Source organism: Doryrhamphus excisus, linkage group LG2, assembly GCF_037039965.1.
Source record: "Doryrhamphus excisus strain RoL-2023G ecotype Guam linkage group LG2, RoL_Dexc_Guam_v1.1, whole genome shotgun sequence".
Lineage (NCBI taxonomy): Eukaryota > Metazoa > Chordata > Actinopteri > Syngnathiformes > Syngnathidae > Doryrhamphus > Doryrhamphus excisus.
In genome coordinates, this window is record NC_136358.1 from 28,117,869 (window position 1) to 28,138,181 (window position 20,313).

General features: G+C 42.2%; 2 protein-coding genes across 2 annotated transcripts; both read right to left on the bottom strand.

Moving 5' to 3' along the window:
* Positions 1 to 5,857: 5,857 nt before the first annotated feature.
* On the bottom strand, positions 5,858 to 11,022 carry tut1 (terminal uridylyl transferase 1, U6 snRNA-specific). The gene is made up of 10 exons (XM_058061229.2): positions 10,577 to 11,022; positions 10,070 to 10,260; positions 9,795 to 10,001; positions 8,839 to 8,953; positions 8,634 to 8,761; positions 8,340 to 8,566; positions 8,129 to 8,238; positions 7,531 to 7,653; positions 7,187 to 7,279; positions 5,858 to 7,024 (listed from the first exon to the last, which is right to left on the bottom strand). The coding sequence occupies exons 1-10, from the start codon at positions 10,650 to 10,652 to the stop codon at positions 5,907 to 5,909; spliced, it is 2,388 nt and encodes a 795-aa protein (XP_057917212.2). The 5' UTR covers positions 10,653 to 11,022; the 3' UTR covers positions 5,858 to 5,906.
* Positions 11,023 to 11,076: 54 nt separating this feature from the next.
* Positions 11,077 to 20,148, bottom strand: mki67 (marker of proliferation Ki-67). Its single transcript, XM_058062667.2, has 14 exons — positions 19,869 to 20,148; positions 19,543 to 19,645; positions 18,500 to 18,581; positions 18,219 to 18,334; positions 17,304 to 17,923; positions 17,004 to 17,206; positions 16,227 to 16,920; positions 15,897 to 16,021; positions 15,656 to 15,833; positions 15,438 to 15,581; positions 14,448 to 15,355; positions 13,783 to 13,828; positions 12,771 to 13,310; positions 11,077 to 12,679 (listed from the first exon to the last, which is right to left on the bottom strand). The coding sequence occupies exons 2-14, from the start codon at positions 19,629 to 19,631 to the stop codon at positions 11,259 to 11,261; spliced, it is 5,166 nt and encodes a 1,721-aa protein (XP_057918650.2). The 5' UTR covers positions 19,632 to 19,645; positions 19,869 to 20,148; the 3' UTR covers positions 11,077 to 11,258.
* Positions 20,149 to 20,313: the final 165 nt, after the last annotated feature.

The following is a 20,313-nucleotide window of genomic DNA, read 5'->3' on the forward strand; positions in this document are numbered from 1 at the left end:
TTCAATACAACCAAAATGATCTTGAACGTTCCAAAATATGAACAGCACAAAACAACATGTATACACAGTATATAAATGTACATGATCAAGATAAATAGGATTCATTTCCAGGGAGATTGTTGTAATCAGGGCCATCCGATTGTTTTATTGACTCAAGTCTATTCTGCACATTAATCAGGACTTTGTATGCAAAGGGCATCTAAAATGTTACACGTATTTCTATATTTGAGGCACTAAACAAAAGGCAACATGTGAGTTAAATATGATGTTCCTTGTGTTGAAGGATGACCTCATTTGTTGTAACCATTAATCAGTCCTCTCTATGTCTATTAGTCACAGCTTCCTGTGTTATTTAGATTTAGCGTCAAAGCTACACAGGTCAATGTTAAGATACATATTATGTATATATATAATATATATAATGTATAATGTATATATATAATGTTAATATATAATGTTAAGCTACATAATAATGTAAAGCTACATATTGACACTAACATGTTGCCTTCACACAAGACCGTAGGACCAAAGACTTGGCCGCCACTTCAAGACCGCTACACTGCACACAGAAGATGCCTCTCAGGTGCCGGACTAAACTGTGACTTTTTATGACCGTTGCAGAAGCTCCGGTTGATCTTGGATCGTCACGGTCTGCTGTTCACGTTATGACGCCTGCAGTCCCGACACTTATCTTTGGAAGGTGTGTGTTCGTATGTTTGCGTCAAGGATGTGAGATAGAGATGCACAGCTAGCCTTTTTTTTTATTTGCCTTCCATTTTTATTGCTTAATCACTGGGTGACGTTTTTGGGAGTTTATTTGTTCGGCATGCTATAGCACTTATTTATTTTTAATAGGACGTTGCTTTACAAGCAAACGGTGTTAAGCCTTTGTATTTTAAGAAGAAATAATTTTGTGAGTGTATTAGTAGTATGATGCATTTGTCGTTCCATTATACTTTTCTGCTCTTTACTGTTTGTACTGTACATTTAAAACGGTTTAATTTGATTTACTAAACAAAAAAATGAGTCAAATCTACTCAAAATAGTTGAGTTTATAATAAAATAAATAAAAATAAAAAACAAATATAAAATAATAAATAAAATAATAATAAAATAATAAAAAATAAATTATTAGTTCAGTCAACATAATCAAAATATCTACTTTCAAATTATTTTGTGCACCACAAAATTCCATTCATTCAACAAACCTTTTTTTCAGTGTACTACTGAGCTGACTGTGTATTTGGATGAAAGAGTGGGAGGGGTTAAAAAATATTTTCAAGTGAATTTTGATGAGATATGAAATCCTGTTTATTATAATATTACAACTTTAATTCTGTAAAATTGTGTAGCTTTTTTCTTGTGATGTGAGATACATATTTACTTGCTAGGCCTTTAATTTATTTCCTATATAGTATCCTTAATTATGTATTTAGTAAAAAATATATCTATGTATGTATATGAGGTTCATAAATAGTGTTTTAGATGATACATTTATGCTTGAGCAGGCGTGCAGGGTGAAAGATGCTGGCTCAGGCAAGGGGTCTACGATGGTAAGATATGTACACCAGGACATATGTTGCCCTAGTGCCCCCCGGGACGTCGTGACTGCTCCAGTCATGAGCTGTTTATAGAATGGTGGTTTTTCATTTGCTCGTCCCCAAGCTCTTGTCAAAAACACAACTTGATTTGGGCATAAATCCCCACTGACATCCTCCATGGACCTCCTGCATGGCAATAAACAAGCAGTTCAAAGTGTATACGAGCGTGCCGTAAAAGGCTGGAAGTGGATTGGAAGATGACATTGATTGCTCTGACCATCTCTCAGCAATTATTGCACCATCATTCATTCAAAATATGTTTTTTTTTCTATTGTTTTCTTATTGGCCATCAAAATGGGATCTAAAAATAAAATGATGAGTCCAAAAAGTAATAAATAAATACCGTATTTTCCGGACAATAAGTCGCACTTTTTTTCATAGGTTGGCAGTTCCTGCAACTTATACTCCAGAGCGACTTATAAATGAAAAAAGTGGACACCTTTTCTGTTTGTTTATTGTTTGTGTAGCTGAATAAGCATTGTGTTAGCATATCTTACACCTATTCAGCCTGTTCTCTATTCTTTTATTGTTAGAACTTGCCTTCCAAGAGGACGTAATGTCTGTTTTGGTCAAGTAGTTTGGAAAATAAATTATCGGCAAAAAATGCGACTTATACTCCAGTGCGACTTATGTATTTTTTTTGTACCTAATTATGCATTTTTGGCCTTGTGCGTCTTATACTCCAGAGCAACTTATAGTCCAGAAAATATGGTAATTGGTAATGGTAATGGTTTAATTTCATTTGAACATGCATCAGATTACAATTGAGTGCATCCCATAATCAGTTCCCAGTTCCACATGTCCAAAAGGAGTAGGAAGAAGCAAAGCTTATTAAATCCTACCCCTCCATCTGGTACTTTTACAATCAGTAACTGTTACATTTGTTCACTTTCTGCTTTCCTATTATAGTTTTTTTTATTTTATTTTTGTCACGTACCGAAGTACGGGTGATATGACCATACATGTTTTTTTAAATTTTTAATTAATTTATTATTTTATTTTATTTTTGTCACGTACCGAAGTATGAGGTGATATGACCATACATGTTTTTTTTAATTTTTAATTAATTTATTATTTTATTTTAGTCATGTACCGAAGTACGAGGTGATATGACCATACATGTTTTTTTAATTTTTAATTCATTTATTATTTTATTTTATTTTTGTCACGTACCGAAGTACGAGGTGATATAACCATACATGTTTTTTTATTTTTAATTTTTTTGTCACATACTGAAGTATGAGGTGATATGACCATACATGTTTTTTTTTTATTTTTAATTTAATGTGATTTATTTTTCAGTCGGTTTGCAGTTTCCAGCAGCTAACGGTGGCTTTTCCGGAACATTTTGTTAATTCTACCTGAGTAATCTCGGCGTTGACTCTACTGGGCTATAAAAGTCAATGACAAGAGACAATGATGTGCACAGGACAAAGTCATTAGCTGTCCACGGTGTTTGTATGTGAGCAGCTCCAGATAAGAGAAGAGGATATCCTTTCACAGGCTGCTAGCGCTCAGTTAAAGCCCTCCTATAGAGACGTGCGTGAGGTCCTAATGGCAGAACTTTACTTCACCAACTTTTTGCCGCTGTACCAACGACCACGTTCCACAGAGTGCATGACACACACCGGTGCCCAGTTCAAACACAAGCAAGAGATTAAACACACATGCATGGTGTACAGTAAGAGCAATCTCCTGCGGGAGAGCCTGATTCCTTCCTGTCAAAAGCACAGAACGGGGGAAATGATGATGCATTTTCATTTAGATTTATCTCAGTCAGGGAGTCGCTAACATGAACTAAGTGCTGCTTGTGCTGTTTGCTCAGGTCAGCGCAAAACAAAGCAGGAGACTGAGGGTAATTCATGACCATATACTGCATGTGCTGGAAATGGCTCCACCGAGAGCGACCGCTGGTGGCGAAGCCAGTCAGGGACGCTGACTATTTACTGGCATGGACATACAACGTACACGTCATGTGTTTTCCAAAACAGCAGCGTCTCATGCGATTCTCCCGTCCCAAGAGGACCAGCTACTCAAAGCCTGCTCCTTGCTAAGAACCATTTGTCTGTTCTGGGGAGAGCACGCAGAGTGGGCCAATTACAGCATCAGCGCCACAAAGCTTCGCTTTTATGAGTGAGCCGGCAGCTTCAGGTAACTCTGATGGATGGCGCCGGTGACCAGGAAAAAGGTTGATGATTTGATTTGGGGTGTGTTCTCAATTTTCGCTACAAGAGTCTGTTCATGAATCAGGAAGTGACTGTTCCCCTGTTGCCCTGTCAAAGCATCCTTGAGCAAGATACCCAACCCCCGATATATACCAGACGCTGGATCATCAATACCTGAATAAACCAGTCAGTACCTGATGAGACTACCGTTTGCTGTTTGCAGGAACCCACATTTTCACCATCAAGGGATTATGTCCAGATCCTTGCAACATGCCCCCTTCACAGGATCTTGTCACGGTATCTATGTGCATTCAAAATGTCAACAATAAAATGCACCCGTGTTTGTTATGCGCCATAATCGTACTGCCGTCATGGGCCACTCGATCCGCAACACTTGACCAATGTTACCCATTAGCAGGCATCAACGTCACAACGTAAACAAACTGATTTCTTCAATCCAGTTTGATTCTGTTATGTAATTAGTACAATGCATGCATCAGAACTTGGTCATCAATTTACAATTGACAACCAAACTGTGCAATCAAACTGTGCTTAGATGAACATTGCTTCCTTAGTCCGCTTCCTTGTTTTTGGGACACCTGGAAGCAAACATTCATAATTTGGTATCAATCACTTTGATTCTGTGGCTCAGAGGTGCGAGACTGTGCTCATATATCAATAGTGGCTTTAAAGAAACGGAAAGGTAATATCAAAGTAGCCTGAAGGATAACGCAGGGGAAAGCGGATGTTTAAAAGTGACACTTGCGACAAGGAGAATATCAACAGAGAAATGACAAACTTGGTTTTATGAAGGGAAACTGGAAACAATATTTATATTTGAAAAAAAAAGTTGTAATTTTATGTGATGGAACTTTCCAAATGCAGCCATTCTTTGTCCAATAACACCATTTATTATACGGTATATACGTACATTAATTATGTTATCAGAATAAGCTTTACTTACCCAAGCAAGTCAGAAGTACAAATTAATGGTAGCAGAAATAAAGTTTTGTATCAGAGTTTCTTGGAAGCTACAAGGCAAATAATTATAAGCGGCTGGTGGCAAACCTCCTGAAGACTTACAAAGCCAATGTCCAAAAAGTGTTGTTCAGATAGTGAGTAAAGGCAACTTTGTTATTTTAAGTGATCTTAGATGATCTTAGTCTTGGATGTAAAATATATTATTTTTAGGCTAAAATGCCTAAATCTATTGGATAAATAGATGATTTTGATGTAAATATCTTGAAGACATTAGCTAACCTCCCGCGACCCTGGTGGACCCATGGATGGTGATTACAGGTAAAATGTACCACTATTTGTACATGTTTTTTTTGGTCAGGCATCGAGATACCACACTTGATGATTCCCAAGTTTTTGGAAGAAGTGCATTTGGCGTAAAAGAAATCCGGCAAAAAGAACATCATACCAACAGTAAAATACGGTGGTGGTAGTGTCATGGTCTGGGGCTGTTTTGCTGCTTCCGGACCCGGAAGACTCAATTTTTTTTTGGAAGGTCTCCTGTATTGACTTTGTTATTGTAGTATTAGTTTTCTTCATCACAGATCCAATTAAGCACAAATGAGTGTATTTAATAGGAATCTTACCATGCTCTACAAGTCCAATTATCCTGCTTCGTTTACGTAAAAGGGGAGATGAATGACGTTAATCAGCACAGTGGAGCACTGAGCATCGAGCATCCCTCACCTGCGGCCTGACCGGCTGCAATAAAAGCGTCTGTCTGAGTGAGTAATTGCTGTCATTTGTCTGTGTTGCATAAGCAGACAGCTGATTGGATAAAAAAAGTCATCGGCTGCCATGTCGACCATTGAAAATACAACGACCAGTAACATTTTTTTTTTATATTTATTAATTATTTTTGATGACCGAATCACATGATTTGTCCATAAGAGCATCACTGATTCCTTCAACATAAATGTACTAAAAATCAAGCCACGTCTTAAACATAATAGTTGGCTAACCTCAAACAACAAATGATCAACTAAAACATCCTGGCTAAGCTCACTGGCTGGTCAATACAAAGCCTCAGCAGCTCCTGCTCCTCTGGACGGTTCCTTCACTCTTTCTCTCGCATCATGCGGACTCAAAACAAAGACATCTTTAAATTGAAACGGTGGCCTTTTTAGGTTCCATCCGCTTCCTTCTCCAGCAGTGTCTCCACCATCTTGGGGAGGAAAGCTTCCAGGAAATGAAAAAAGTCTTGAAAGACTCCAGCTGTGTCGCAGCATGGTTCCAACCTCAACACCGCCTTCATGCTTTCGGTGCCCCCCACCATCTGGGGCTGAACCTTGAACTCCAGTGGGTTCTTCAGCTCCGGTTCCTTCTGGATGATGTGCGCCGTGACCTGGGACTCCATCTCCATGCAGCTGCCCTCGGGCCTGGAGTCTATCTCCTTGATGAGTTCACGTCTCACTTTCCTCCTGCCGGCCCACACAAGGTGTTTCTGCACCCACAGCCAATGGGGGGGCTCACATTTGCCCCTTTTGGATATCCGTGGCTTTTTGCCCTGAGGGGAAACCGAAGCATCGCTGCCAGAAGACAGTCGTCGCTTGATGCCAGCGGCAGCTGTGCCCTTGGTGGACTCGACACTGTCATGGCTGTCGTTGGCTGACGTGTTGAGGGAGGATGCGCTGGTTTCCATTTCGGCAGATAAATCCGCAGCCGACTCCTTTGCTAGTGCGAAATCCATGGAAGAAGCAAGGTGACATCGGAGAATGCTCCGAAACACTCGTTCCACAGAGGTGCACACCTTCTCAAACCACAGCAGCCGGAAACCATCTCCCGCCGTGTGCAGCTGACTGCGGAGAGCCGCCGGGAGAACAGCCGATTTGAAAGGCATGCTGATGGTCAGCTCCTCTGGTTTGGTTTGTGTGGCGCCGTGCGGGGTGAACAAGCGCACCAGCCCCCAGGACTTCCCCTTGGTGGACTTGCGCAGGTACTGCAGGCTCCTGCAGTACTTCTCAGCCTCCTGACACTCCTTCTGGAAACATCTCTGAGAGCGCTCGTTCAGGTTGCCTGCTACATTGTGAGAAAGCTCAAAAGGGTCCAAAATGTTGAGGGGTCCAAGTTTTGGTCCACTTTGATTGGGCTTGCTGGGTTTCTCGTCATCTGTGGCCTCTATTTTTTCCCTCTGGCAGAGGAAATCTGTAATTGGGAGTGCATGCCCCCCCCTTAGAGATATGACACTGCTGGCAAAATCAAACTTGGCATAGAAGGAGAAGAAAGCAGCGAGCAGAGTGCCTAGATGGAGACAGCAGAACAGAATTCATATTAAGAATGGATGAAAGCACCCCCCCCCCCCCAATATGTCAACCAGTGATGTCTAAAGTGTGGCCCACGGGCCATTTGTGGACCACATCGTGGGTTGGTTTTTCTAGTAAACGCATTCTTCGTATGACTTACATAAATCTTGGGTGTTTCCGCTCGGTGGCACAGCAATGGGTTGACTGGGGAAGGTGCAGTTCCAACCTTCAATCACGCACTCCTCTTCTTCACCTACAATGTTGGTAGCAAAAGGTACGAGTGTAAGACACAATCCAATCAACACCATCAGCAACACTAACAATAAAAATGTGTCTATTTGGCTTTTATATCTTAATAAATGTAGCATATTAGCAGTCTGCTGTTTACATAGACACCCTAACTACTTTGTTGAATCTAATCTGCAATCAGTTTTGTAGCATTATTATTATTATTAAACAGGATCACTATTTAGCAGCAGAGTATAGGAGAGATCCTGCACTTACAGGCCAAGTCTTTGAGCTGGTCCACCGTGGGGAGAACGGGAGGCTCACAGTTTTGCAGGAAAAAGATGACGAGCAGCGTTAAAGCGTAGTTGTTCAGCAGTGGGCCGGGGCCACTGGGGTTACCTTTGTGTTATAGCACAAATTAACACACCGCTGCGTATATGACAGCCTGAAAGTGGGATAAGAGCAAGGCCGATGCCAAATGACCATTTTTTTTCCAGCTATGCCACACAAAGAGGTCATTACTGCCACTTTGTGTTTTTTTTTTCAAACAAGACAGAATTTTTAATTAGAGAGCACTGATTTCTGTAAAACCATCATAACTCTTGTCGAGAGGCATAGCCCTCGGATGTTATTATTCAAAAGATTTATTAAGAGTACATTATTATCATGCTCTTCAGTTAAGCACCATTTTATTTAATTAATAGTGAACACTATTATATATTATACTATATATCAACATAGCATGTAGTACTTGAAATGTGGACCAAATATAATCATATCAAAAGAAATGTGAGGTTCTGCTGACATCTGCTGGCCAAAATATGAACAACAACCTCACAAAAATTCTAGTATCCACTTAAATGATGTATTTTACCTGCAAGTTGTTTCTGTTTGGCCCAATAGCGGATGGTGTACACTAGAGGCCTCAGTCTGTCTTCTGTACCGGAGCAGAGCTGGAGGAAACGGGTGTTCCTTACCGCGAGTCTAACGGGAATCAGATCAAAAATGTAAAAAAAAAGCACATAATATTCATAAATAGCAATAATAAAAAAAAAATAACCACAGCTAAAGACATCAATCCTGACCTGTTGTTGATGGTGATGTCTCCCTGCAGGTTGAGCTCACGGTGATGGAACTTCACCACTGGGAGACGAGCGCTGCTGACCACATGGACTTTGTGCACGCTGGGCACACACCTTCTCAGGATGGCTGCCACGAGGTCCAGAACCTCGGCGGGAGAAGCAGTGGACAGGTCGATATCAGACAGGATGGAGTCCTCGGAGCGGCCATCATCTGACATGGCCTCAGTTGCCTGAGAAGAAAGGAAAACTACCGTCATCGGTATCTCATGACTAAATGTATTGACATTGTTGTCAGACCTGCTCTGAGGGACACTTGGCTCGGGCCTGGAAAACCTTGGTGTTCTCCAAGTCTAGAAACAGGTCCAGGTCGCAGGAATGGATGCCAAATGTGTTAACGGATGAGCCAAATGGCAGAATTTGGCTGTCTGTGACGGATCCAAAACATGATTCGGTGAGTTTGGTTGTGTTGCACGCTTACATGCGTGTATCCGTTTGTGTTCACCTGGAAAAAACTCCACAAAGACCTCCTGCAAGAGTAGCACCAACAAGCTGCGGGATTTCTGTTCATTCTCTCCAAGCTGGAAACGCTCCATAACAAACTGCATCTGAGTATTCACCTGAAAGAAGAACACATGCCAATCGACACTGGTGCTTTATTTAGATATTATTTATATATATATTTATGTATAAGTTTAACACCACAAGTTTGCTTTTCTGTGATGCCCACATGGTAAGGTATCAGCAAAGGCACTGAGAAAAAATATGATGCTAACCATAGAACCAGAAATGTACATATCTATCTCAGCTTTTGTTTCCTGCTGCTCCAGCCTGTACAGTGTACACTGTAACCCCTCCGCCCCCCCCCTTCTTCAGTGTTGACACATACGGCACCACATGACCTTTCACATGCGGTTTTGACAGACAAACAGATGAGAAAAAAATGGTGGCTAGATCACTTCTAAGAGCCGGATCATCCGCAAACAACCCATCACTATTGTGCAGTACGAGATCATTTAAACTTGGAAATATGTTTTTTTTTAAACACCATTAGAGCCCTCTAGGCATGAAGTAACAACCCTATAGTCACTTTTACACTTAATTGCCCAACATGGCAGACATAATAAGAGACATGCATTCATTCATTTTCTACCGGTAATCCTCACAATGGTCGCAGGGGTGCTGGAGCCTATCCCAGCTGTCTTCGGACGAGAGGCGGGGTACACCCTGGACTGATGGCCAGCCAATCACAGGGCACATATAGACAAACAACCATTCACACTCACATTCATACCTATGGACAATTTGGAGTCACCAATTGACCTAGCATGTTTTTGGAATGTGGGAGGAAACCGGAGTACCCGGAGAAAACCCACGCATGCACGGGGAGAACATGCATGTTTGTTATTTATGACATACTTGCCAACCTGACATCCTAATAACTGTTGTAAAATGACTTACAGAGGAAAGCTGACACAGTTGGGGTTTTAGGCGGTCCAGAACTTGCTGGAGGTTCTCCAAGTCGTTCTTATTTTTGGGAATGTACTTGAAGTCCTTCTTCTCTCTGGGCTTGACACGCAGATTCAGGCCTTTCATTCGGTGCTCTACACAGGCCAAGGCTGCTTGAATGCTCTCCGTCTCACTGAACTGCACAATGGCAAACACGCCCTGTAGAGAAAGAAACCCATGATGAGCAAACACAAGCCCAAAGAACCCAGGATATAACAACATCTGACCTTGTCCTTGTCCATGATGACATCCGAGACTGGGCCAAATTGTTGAAAATACTCCGCTAGATCAGTGTGAGAGATGTCAGGTTTGATGCCGCTGACAAAAACACTGTGCTCCTCCTGGGTCTTCCTGGTGGTTCGCACATTGTTCAATGTCTGGTGTTTCCGCCCTTTGATATGCTGATCCACACTTGGTTCTACGGCAGGAATAAGGAACAATATACAAATTGCATTCACTGGCCATAACACACTAATTAAAGTCACAACCGCTAAAATAATGCTCCATTTTGACAGTCAGAGGATTCATTTCACCGCTTGTTTTTATTAAGGTTGGGGAAGTGAATTAGTCTTAGCTTCTAATTACCAATGACTTTATTATGGTTGTAAACCGAATTATACACTTTTCTTTACTAACATGAGCATATCATCACATTGTATAAAATACTGGTTAACAATCATGCTACATACAGCACAAATGAAAAAGGTATTACAAAGCCAAGTGACGTTACTTACGGTTTGGCAAGTTGACTTTGCACAAGACACAGTGAAAACCTCTGGGTGTCGTTTTTATGTCGTTCTCTGACTCCATTCTGGTCGTAAATAATATTTGTAAAAAACAGATAAGAGAAAGAAAAGGCCGTCCTCCATGCGCTTCTCAAATCTCCCTCCAACGTAACGAGCGCGTTATGTTCCGGGTACGCCTCGAAAAGAGCTCCGGGTTGTCACATTTGTTTTACTCAAATGTTCCGCGGAAACATACGTACAGTATTACCAATGAAATTAGTCAAAAAAACACACATTACTTTTCGGTAGAAATTTAAAAATACCCATAAAAGACGTATATACCGAAACACAAATATTTTGAAACACAAATGTTTTTTTTCATACAAAACTTCCGAATGCAGCAGTAAAAAAAGCTTTTTGAATGCCCCCTCCGATATAGAAAGGAGAATACAAATTACAAACAAATGTTTCCAATTTTATAGAAATTTATTTTTTTGTCACCATAAAAAAGGGATCAAAATACATCATGGATAAAATACAGGTCATAAAATAACTGGATAACATTCCCTGCTGCAAAAAATTAACACGCAGTACTAACGTGTTTCTTTTCTTTTAAAATCAACAAAAAAGGGCATAATCTAAAATGACTGGCAAAAACATAAAACATGACATGATTGACTATATACAAAGTTCATTTCTTTGCTGATCTCCCTCTTCTGGTTTTAGGCTGAGTCTCTTCAGCTTTGTTGGTGGAATCCACTTGGTCTGTAGCCTTTGCCCCTCGCCTGGTTCTCTTGGCAGGCTGTGGTTCAGCTTGCTCAGCCGGCTTTGACTTCCTGCCTCGGACCGCCTTCACAGGTGTGGCTTTTGGAATCTCGTGGACTTCCAACTCCGTCTTCCACCTCACTGATCTCTGGGATGTTTGTGCAGATTCTGCAATGGCGTCAGTTGAACAGTCAGTGGCATTTGACCCGGATGAGGCTTTGGCCGCTGCCAGTCTTCCACGTTTGACTGGTTCGACCGACACAGGAGCCGACTTTGGAACTGTGACCAGCGCTTCTACTTTTTTGGCCTCCTCCCCACGTCGTGCTCTCTTGGCTGGAATGACTTGTGAAATGTCATCCTTCGAATTGGTTTTCACTCCTCTTCCCCTTTGTGGCTTCTGCTCAGGCATTTCCTCGGGCACTTCTGAGGTGCCGACATCTTCAACTTGTTTTGCTCTTCTGCCCCGTTTGGGTTTTTCTGCTGGCGTCTCAATTGGACCATCTTGATTCTCTGTGGATTCATCAGAAGTGACTTTTGTTGCTTCTTTCTTTGATTTCCCAGCGCCTACACGTTTGCTTTTTGCAAGGCCAGGATCTTGCTGGCTTATCTTCTCTGATTCAGACGCGGAGGTCTCCTCGCCTTTTCTGCTACTCCTTGATTTTAAAACTGGATCCTGGGGCTCCGTTTCCTGCTTGGTCTTCCTTCCTCTGGTTTTGGTGGCAGGCTTGGACTGCTGTGTGTCCTTTGAGGTCTCTTTTGCGAGTTCATGTTGTGCAGAACTTTCAGAGATCAACTTTCTCCCTCGTCTCGGTTTATCACTGGTGGGTGCTGGTAGCTCAGCTTGTTCGGTGACACTGTCGGGTGTTTTATCTGGCGCCGACTGAGGTGGTTCAGCTTGCTCGTACTTTGCTTTCCTGCCTCGACTTGGCCTCACGACCGGTTCCACTGCAGGCTCATTGACCTCATCTTGGCCAGAGGTAGATGCTGTTACATCATTCACGGTATCAGCTGAGGTCACAGGCTCCATATTTTCGACTATTTCCAGTTGAGCAACAGAGTCGTTTTTGGCCTTTTTGCTTCTGGTAGTTTTCTGTCCTGCAGGTGGCGCAGTCGCTTCAGTCCTCTTGCCTCTTCTTGCTCTGATTGGAGCAGAGACAGCGGCTTCTTCACAAGCTACCTCCTGCTTTTCATCCTCTGCTCTAGATTCCTCCGCTAATTTGCCTTTTCTCCCACGAAGAGACTTTTTCTGTACAGTGGTGACGTCTTTCTCAGCTGCCACCTCCACTTCAGAGGGCTTATTTTCATTGTGTTCCATTGATGTTAGCTCAAGCGTGTCACCACCATTTCCTAAAATTGGGAGAAAGCAAAGCAAATATCAGTTTATGGTACATAAAAAAATAAAACATGTTTCTGCATATGAAAGAGAAATGTCAAATACCTTCTTGGGAAACATCAGGTTTGGACTGCAGAGATTCTTGTTTGGGTTTTCGGCCTCGCTTAGGCTTCATAGCCGTTTTTTCCAGCACTGCAGCAGCTCCACTCTTTGCAGGTGGGACACTCAGCTTGCTCTCAGGCTCCGGCAAAGTTTCAGCAGAAGATTCTTGGACCATTTCATTTTTTTGAGAGACCTTTATGGCACCCCTTCCTCGTTTAGGGGCAGCTTTTGCCTCTCCCTGTGCAGGATCAGCATCATCCCTGCTATGTTCAGTAGGTTCAGCTTTCCTACCTCGACTTCCTCTGACAGGGGCAGGATCTTGAGAAGGTTCTGTCATCTCCTGTTTATCAGCAGCTGCTTTACGTTCAACCGTTTTAGCCCTTCTGCCTCGAATGGGTTTCTTGGAAGCGGCGGGGTCAGTAGAAGCCGTTTCTGTCACTGCCGGCTTCTCTTCTTTGACCACAGCTTGACAAACGACTTGTTTGGCATCTGGTGGCTCACAAGAAGCAATGGGCACCTCCACCAAAACTTTAGTTGTGTCGCCTAAAAAAATAAAAATAATTCACACATTTGTATGAATTCAATCCATCTTTGGAAGTCAATTTTGTGGCATTTAGTTGCGTATAGTTTTGAGATCATAAAACATAGTTGCTGATTTCACTGGACTACAGCGTTAAGGTTTTCTGTAAAAATTTGATACATACTGCAGTTCAAATATTGCTCCCGGTTTTCACCACCCTCCCCAAAAAAAACATGAGTGCATTTTGTGGTTTGACATCAGCAACATCAACAACATCAGCATAGAAACATTGATGGCACTGACAACGTCCGCCCTCATTGGGATGGCTGAGCCTATGAAGCAAAATTGAGCTGGGTATTTTTTCATCTGAGTTTCGCTGAGACGAGCGGCTAACGAGGCATTGTCGCTACAATAACAATAACAATGTTGGCAAGGATTGTGAATGATGGCCTAGATTTCCTTTAAAACGTTTACAATATCCCACAAGCAACGTACCTTTTTCCATGTCCAAGCCACTGCTTACAGTTGTTTGATCTTCACACTAAGAAATTAACAGAATTTAGAGATCAGCATGATGTAAAAATACAACAAAAACTGGAAAAATACGCAGATGACATATGAACAATATGTTGTAAAACTACTGTATACAGCATACATTTAATGTCTCAGAAGCGATATGTCATACATATTGAAACAATGTAGGGCTTCTGGTCCCTACTAGCATGCTGCGTAGAAATGTAATGGAACAAACCCTATTTTCTGGACTATAAATCGCTCCGGAGTATAAGTCGCACAAGGCCAAAAATGTATAATTATGTAGAAAAAAACATAAGTCGCTCTGTAGTATAAGTCGCATTTTTTGCAGGTAATTTATTTTACAAATGACTTACTACAAACTACAAAACAGACATTACGGAAGGCAAATTCTAACACTAATAAAAAAATAGAGAACAGGCTGAATAGGTGTAAGATATGCTAACATAATAGTTATTCAGCTACATGAAAAACAAACAGAAAAGGTGTCCAGTGTTTATGTAAATAAACACTTTTTTCATTTATAAGTCGCAGGAACAGCCAACCTATGGAAAAAAGTGTGACTTATAGTCCAGAAAATAAGGTAGTAACTCATTTTCACGGAAAAAATGTAATGTTATCACTACCTTGGCTGTTTCCGGCTGCTTTATAGGGTCAGATAACGGCTCCTTCATGAGATCTTGAAGTCCATCAAAGTCCTCCACAGGTGCATTACCCCTCGGTTTGGGTGACTTCATGAGTCTCTTGATACCAAAGTTCTCCTCTACCGGTTGACTTCGCTCTTTGGGAGTTTTCAGGAGCCTCCCAATGCCGAGCATATCTTCAATTGGAGCACTTCTCTGCTTGGGTGTTTTCACTATTGTCTTCACGTCGGAGGAGCAGTCCACTGGGGTGACGTCCACCTTTTGAGTTTCTGCGTTGGCCTCCTCGGGTTGTGACTTTTTGGCTGGTGTCTCCAGCAGATCGGCCAGGCCACTAAAAGAAACATCAGCCACTTCATACTTCTGTTTGGGAGTTTTCAGAATTTTCCCTCTCAGATCCTCGATGGCCTCAGTCTTTTGTCTGGGGGTCTTCATGATCCTCTTCACTCCGGTGAGGCACTCTTGCTGCTCATGTTTCTGTTTAGGTGTTTTCAGAAGTCTTCCTCTCAGGTCCTCCACAGGTTCATTCTTAGGTTTAGGGGTCTTCATGATCCTCTTCACGCCGGTGAAGCACTCCTGCCACACAGGTTTCTGATTAGGTGTTTTCAGAAGTCTTCCTCTGAGGTCCTCCACAGGCTCAGCATTCTGTCTTGGGGTCTTCATGATCCTCTTCACTCCAGTAAGACACTCAGGTGGTAGGGGCTTCTGTTTAGGAGTTGTCTTCATTTTTATGCACCCCTGTTCAGTAGAATTATAAATGGTCTTCAGAGTAGAAGCATCACAGACGAAGCTGGATTCTTCATCGTCGTTAAGCAGGCGTTTCACTGCCTCTCTGTTGTATGTGCTTGCTTTCACTGCAGATGCAGCAGTGAGTGGAGATACCATCATTTCACCTACAAATGAATCGCCCATGATCATTTCAATTCACCGGTGGCGTTTTAGGTCGAGCACAAATGCAACCAAAGGACATTTCACCTGGCTCCTCGGGGGTGTTCAGCAAGGATGGCTCTGGCGCAGCGGGCTCCTCAGCTCTCACGGGTGTCTTCTTGGCACCACTCTTGTCTTGTTGAGACCTCCTCTTTCTCTCATTCACTGGCGTTTTAAACATTTCCGAAACTCCTAAAGACAATATGAACGCGTAAGGAATGACAGCTCAACAAAGCACTGCAGAAATGCAAACAAAAGATAATTACCAGTCAAATCTTCATCCATTTTCAGGTCTTTCTTCGAGACCGCTGCGCTGAAGATCACTTTTGGTGCAGCACCAGCAGGGAGGGTGACGTTCTGCTTGACAGCTCGGCCCACAGTGATGGTGGCGGGTGAGTTTGCATGTCCAGTGCTCGTGTGGCCCAGTGGCTTTCTCACAGGGGTCTGAAAGACGGAAAACAGTTAGCGTACATCATTACAAGAATGGTAACTGTTAAAATGTCTTACCTGTAGTTTGGATACATGCATGACCTTCGGAGCTTTTGAAGTACTTTTCATTACATTTTTAGCTGGTGCAACCGCTGGCACCTTAGCCTTCCCAAACTTGACCTTGTCCGCCCAAGCACTCATGACTGAAAGAAAAAAAGGACCATTATAATGACACCATGTTTGTACCTTAAGTGTCATTACACCAATGCCATCATTAAATGTAAAAATGAGTTCCATTTAATACAGTAGATGAAGTAGGACATCGTGTGGTGTTTCTAGAGGCTCCCCTACATGACAGTTGGAAATCTCAGTGGTCGATATGGCATTCTCATATTTTTAGATAGATACCTTTCATTGATGCCCGTGAAATGCCACTTCTTCTGAGCACGACTCTGGCAGCACTCTTTGCCAACCTGGGAGTCTTGCGGGATGTGCTCTTCATGCTCTTCCTTCTCAGTGGGATTTTTGGTGTGACCGTGGGCGACGGCGTTGTGACGCCGTCTTCTGCGATTGGCGAAGGGGTTTTGATGCGCGACACAGAAAAGCGCCCTTGCACAGAAGATATTTGCATTTGGGAGCTCAAGGGGGTTTTGATGACATTTTCCTCAGGGGTAGGCCTGTGGGACGTTCTCTTTTTGGTCACAGGAGTTGCCAGTTTGTTACCGAGGGACAATGCTCTTCTCGGTGTGTTGGATTTCAGCGATATGCGTCCTGTAGCTTTTGGGGAAAAGGACTTAGATTTGGGTGATTTCTCTCCAGGTGGTGAGGTCTTCGCAGAGGGAGTGATGGGTTTAGGTGACTTCTTTCTGGGAGATGCTCCCTTGGGAGAGACTGGTGCAGATTTTGGCATTTTGGGAGAAGGAGTTTTTGATTTGGGGGACTTCTTTCCTGGTGAGTGCCCCTTTGCAGAGGCTGGGGTAGATTTGGGTGATTTCTTAACAGGAGAAGGTGTGCTCAGTTTCGGAGTCTTCTTTCCAGGAGATGGGGACTTTCCTTTGGGGGATTTCTTACCAGAACCTTTAGGTGATCCAATCACAGCCACCTACAGAAACCAAAATCAGTTACATTTTAAACAAGTTAAATTCTACTCTGTGCCTCAACAAGTGTTAATGGCTAGCGTCTTACATTTTCACAGCCAATGACTGATGCCCGTCTAAGGAGTGACTGTTTGGGTTTAGCCAGACAGAGGCTTCTCCTTGGGGTGTCTCCTTTACGTAACGGAGAATCAGGGGGCAATTTCTTGTCAAACAACTCGGGAACGAGATAACCGCCAAAGGAAACCCGCTTCTTCTTGGTGACAAGATCTGCACTTCCATGTGTTTTCGGGTCTGCTTACAATAATGAGAGAAAAAAGGGCAAGAGAATAAGTCACAGTTTAAGAGATTTGGGAAATAATACATTGTTTATTTGTACAGCATTTAGTACCGTTTTCAGTGACTCCTGTCGAGTCTGTGTCGGGACTCTGCATCACTTCCTCCTGGTCCTTGGCTGGTGTGGCATCCTGGCTCCTCCGTCTCATAGGCGACTTCGGTGTTGGAGTACAAACTTGCTTGATAACCTCATTGGCAGAAAACCTCTGAGGAGTCGTACGCAGCCTTGTCTGCGGCGAGGCTGCTTCAGAGTTGACATTTTCTGCGCCTTTAACAGGAGTAGCTGCTGCGTCAGATGCAGGAATCTGTGAGGAATGCCTCCTCTTCTTGTCAGACTTTGGGATGACATCCTCTGTTTCACCTTCAGCACCAGCCTCGCCCGTTTTTGGTGTACCTTTTGCGGAAACATGTTCCTTGTTTTTGCTTGTTGGCATCTGGACGTTGTTGCCAGAAGACTTCTGAGGGGTCTTGACGTCCAATGATTTCCTGATCATTTGATAGAGATCACTAAAAGGGGACATGGTCTTGCTTGGTTCCATGTCACCGGCCTCCATGGGGTCCTCCAGGGATCGCTGGATGTTGTGATTGGTTCCATCTTGCAGATGAGGTTTGGGAGTTTCGGTTTTGCCTTCTTTGGCAAATTTCTTTGGCGTAGGCCCCGGGGGGTACTCAAACCTTAAATGAAATGGACATAGACCACATATTAATGTGAAATTGAATGGGCCATAAAATGGAGAAAAGATGTAGAAATATCACGAGGTACCAATTATAAAAAGTATGTATAGGTAGTTGGTGCAAGCAATTGCACCACTCTGCAGGATTAAAAAAAAAAAATTAAAATAAATGTTGGTTTTGAAAGTAGAATGTTTTAAAATGAACATATTACTCTGAAAGAGTCCAACTATCTTAGACAAATGCCTATACTGCCAATTGCCAATATAGCGTGTACAGCAATGCTTACAGAACATACCTGAAGGAACGGTCAACAATGGTTATAACATCTCCATGCTTCAAGCGCTCGGACTGTTGTAGAGCCTCTCCATTGACTCGAGTCGGGTTCACCGAGCTCAGATTTGTCAAAATAACCTGACGAGAGACAAATGCAATACATTAAACTGGAAAAATAGGTTATTACATTAACATACAAACTCTGCTTAACAATGATTAAGCAGATGAATGTACATGTACACATACTGTACATTTCAAACTACACAAGCCGACATGCATCATGTTCAGTGTATTGTGCATTACCTCTTTATTTTCATTCAAGTCAATGCGGCAGTGCTCCTTAGAGACTTGAGCAACCTGAATACGAATGTCACAGTCAGGCTTCCTGCAAAAAATATGACACAGATAAGCATATTGAGTAAATATCATATATGTTGGCTGATGGGTGCAAACGTGCAGCAACGTCCCAACAGAAAACAAGTTGCTAAAAGATCAAGAAATGCCATAGCTAGGTTCCCTACCCTTGCTCTAGAACAGAACCTATGGCTCGGGAGCCAGGTAGGGCTCTTTTGATGACTGTATCTGGCTCTCAAGCATTTCTTACCACAATAAAAATTTATTTTTGCTAACATTTTAAAGTAAACCATCACAGAAATGACTGTTAAAAATAATATTCAAAGTCAACAACTTTCTTATGCATTTTAATTTGTCCATCTATATTCTGCTGCAATACGGCCAACCATATCTATCTTTCCTGATGATATTTTCCAGGTCAAACACCAAAACTTGATTATTACTGGGTAATGCTGTAGTCTACCTCGGTCATTGAGATGTCAAAAAAACATGTAAATGTAAACTTTCCTGCAGCAGCAGAAGTTGTATTAATGGCAACAAGTATTTGATTTATTATTAGACACTGCGCTGCTCACAAAAGTGTGCTGGCCACACCCCATTGGCGTGGGGTAGTGTGCCTGGTCTACGTAATTAGAGCCCATTATCTAAAACTGTTGGTCTTACATAAAAAACGCACACATTTTATTGCATTCAATGTTTAAAAAAATGTATATGGCTCTCACAGATACACATTTTAAAATATCTGGCCTTCATGGCTCTCTTCGCCAAAAAGGTTCCCGACCCCTGCTCTAGAATATTGTCAAATATTTTGAAGTCATATTAGGCAAGCGGCGTTGTGACGTCATGCCACATGCCCCGCCCACAAACCAAAAGGTTCCTATTGCCCTGACAGGATGCAAAACGTGGTGCTAATAAGCAGCCACGTAAAACTTTACATGTTACAGTAACTCGATTACATCATTGTCCATGCACTTTATTTTTTTTAAACTCACCTTCCAAATAAGCACGACGCAGTGAGAGGAAATTCAGTCCCATCTCCACCACTACGTTTAATCACGACTATTTTCCCATGAAGTGGCATTGTGGCAACGTTACCTTTAAGGATGACAAACACGAGTTAACATTGCTAGCTAGCTAGCTGGCTGTAAATATTATATGCAATGCACTCTTGGTATGGTGAAATTGTATTTCTGTAAATTACAACTTTTACGTCTCAATTGTCTTTACAGTAAATTTATATTGGAATATGTTCGGGGAAACATCAATATGACGTCGAATTGAAATATATACATAATAATATTATTGTCTGTAGACTTACCTGGATTCTTTCAGCTCCACGTCACACCATCCGTACACATCAACGGCGCTATAGCTCGAATATACGTTTAATAAAATGTCACTATTATGACAGGTAAAATAACATTACTAAATATTCTTCCTGCCGAAGGACTACGCGTGGCTAACGTTAACTACCTTATCCAACAGCGGACTCCCCTCTCTTTCACAGCGAGGTTCGAGTATCCCTCCGCCGGGCTGTACAAACGCAACAAGTAAAAATGATCAGACACGTTAACTTTAGCTTCAGGGTGATTTCCATCAGGTTCGTTTTAAAATAAAAATCTAAATATATTTTTTAGGTGGTACAAAAAAATGTACTCGTACTTATGTGATAGGAACTATATTGTTTACGAATATGTCGCGTAGCGATACTACTTCTGTGGTAGACTGGTGATTTGAAATCATTTGAAATCCCGCGCGAATAG

What these genes read in the sequence shown, in the direction of transcription:
- tut1 (XM_058061229.2), bottom strand. Translation starts at nt 10,652, where the DNA reads ATGGAGTCAGAGAACGACATAAAAACGACACCCAGAGGTTTTCACTGT. An exon ending in CTTTGTGGAGTTTTTTCCAG is followed by an intron (nt 8,762 to 8,838) that starts GTGAACACAAAC and finishes GATCCGTCACAG; the next exon opens with ACAGCCAAATTCTGCCATTT. An exon ending in CAAACAGAAACAACTTGCAG is followed by an intron (nt 7,654 to 8,128) that starts GTAAAATACATC and finishes TATAACACAAAG; the next exon opens with GTAACCCCAGTGGCCCCGGC.
- mki67 (XM_058062667.2), bottom strand. Translation starts at nt 19,631, where the DNA reads ATGCCACTTCATGGGAAAATAGTCGTGATTAAACGTAGTGGTGGAGAT. An exon ending in TGGCTTGGACATGGAAAAAG is followed by an intron (nt 13,311 to 13,782) that starts GTACGTTGCTTG and finishes TTATTTTTTTAG; the next exon opens with GCGACACAACTAAAGTTTTG. An exon ending in ACCTGATGTTTCCCAAGAAG is followed by an intron (nt 12,680 to 12,770) that starts GTATTTGACATT and finishes TCCCAATTTTAG; the next exon opens with GAAATGGTGGTGACACGCTT.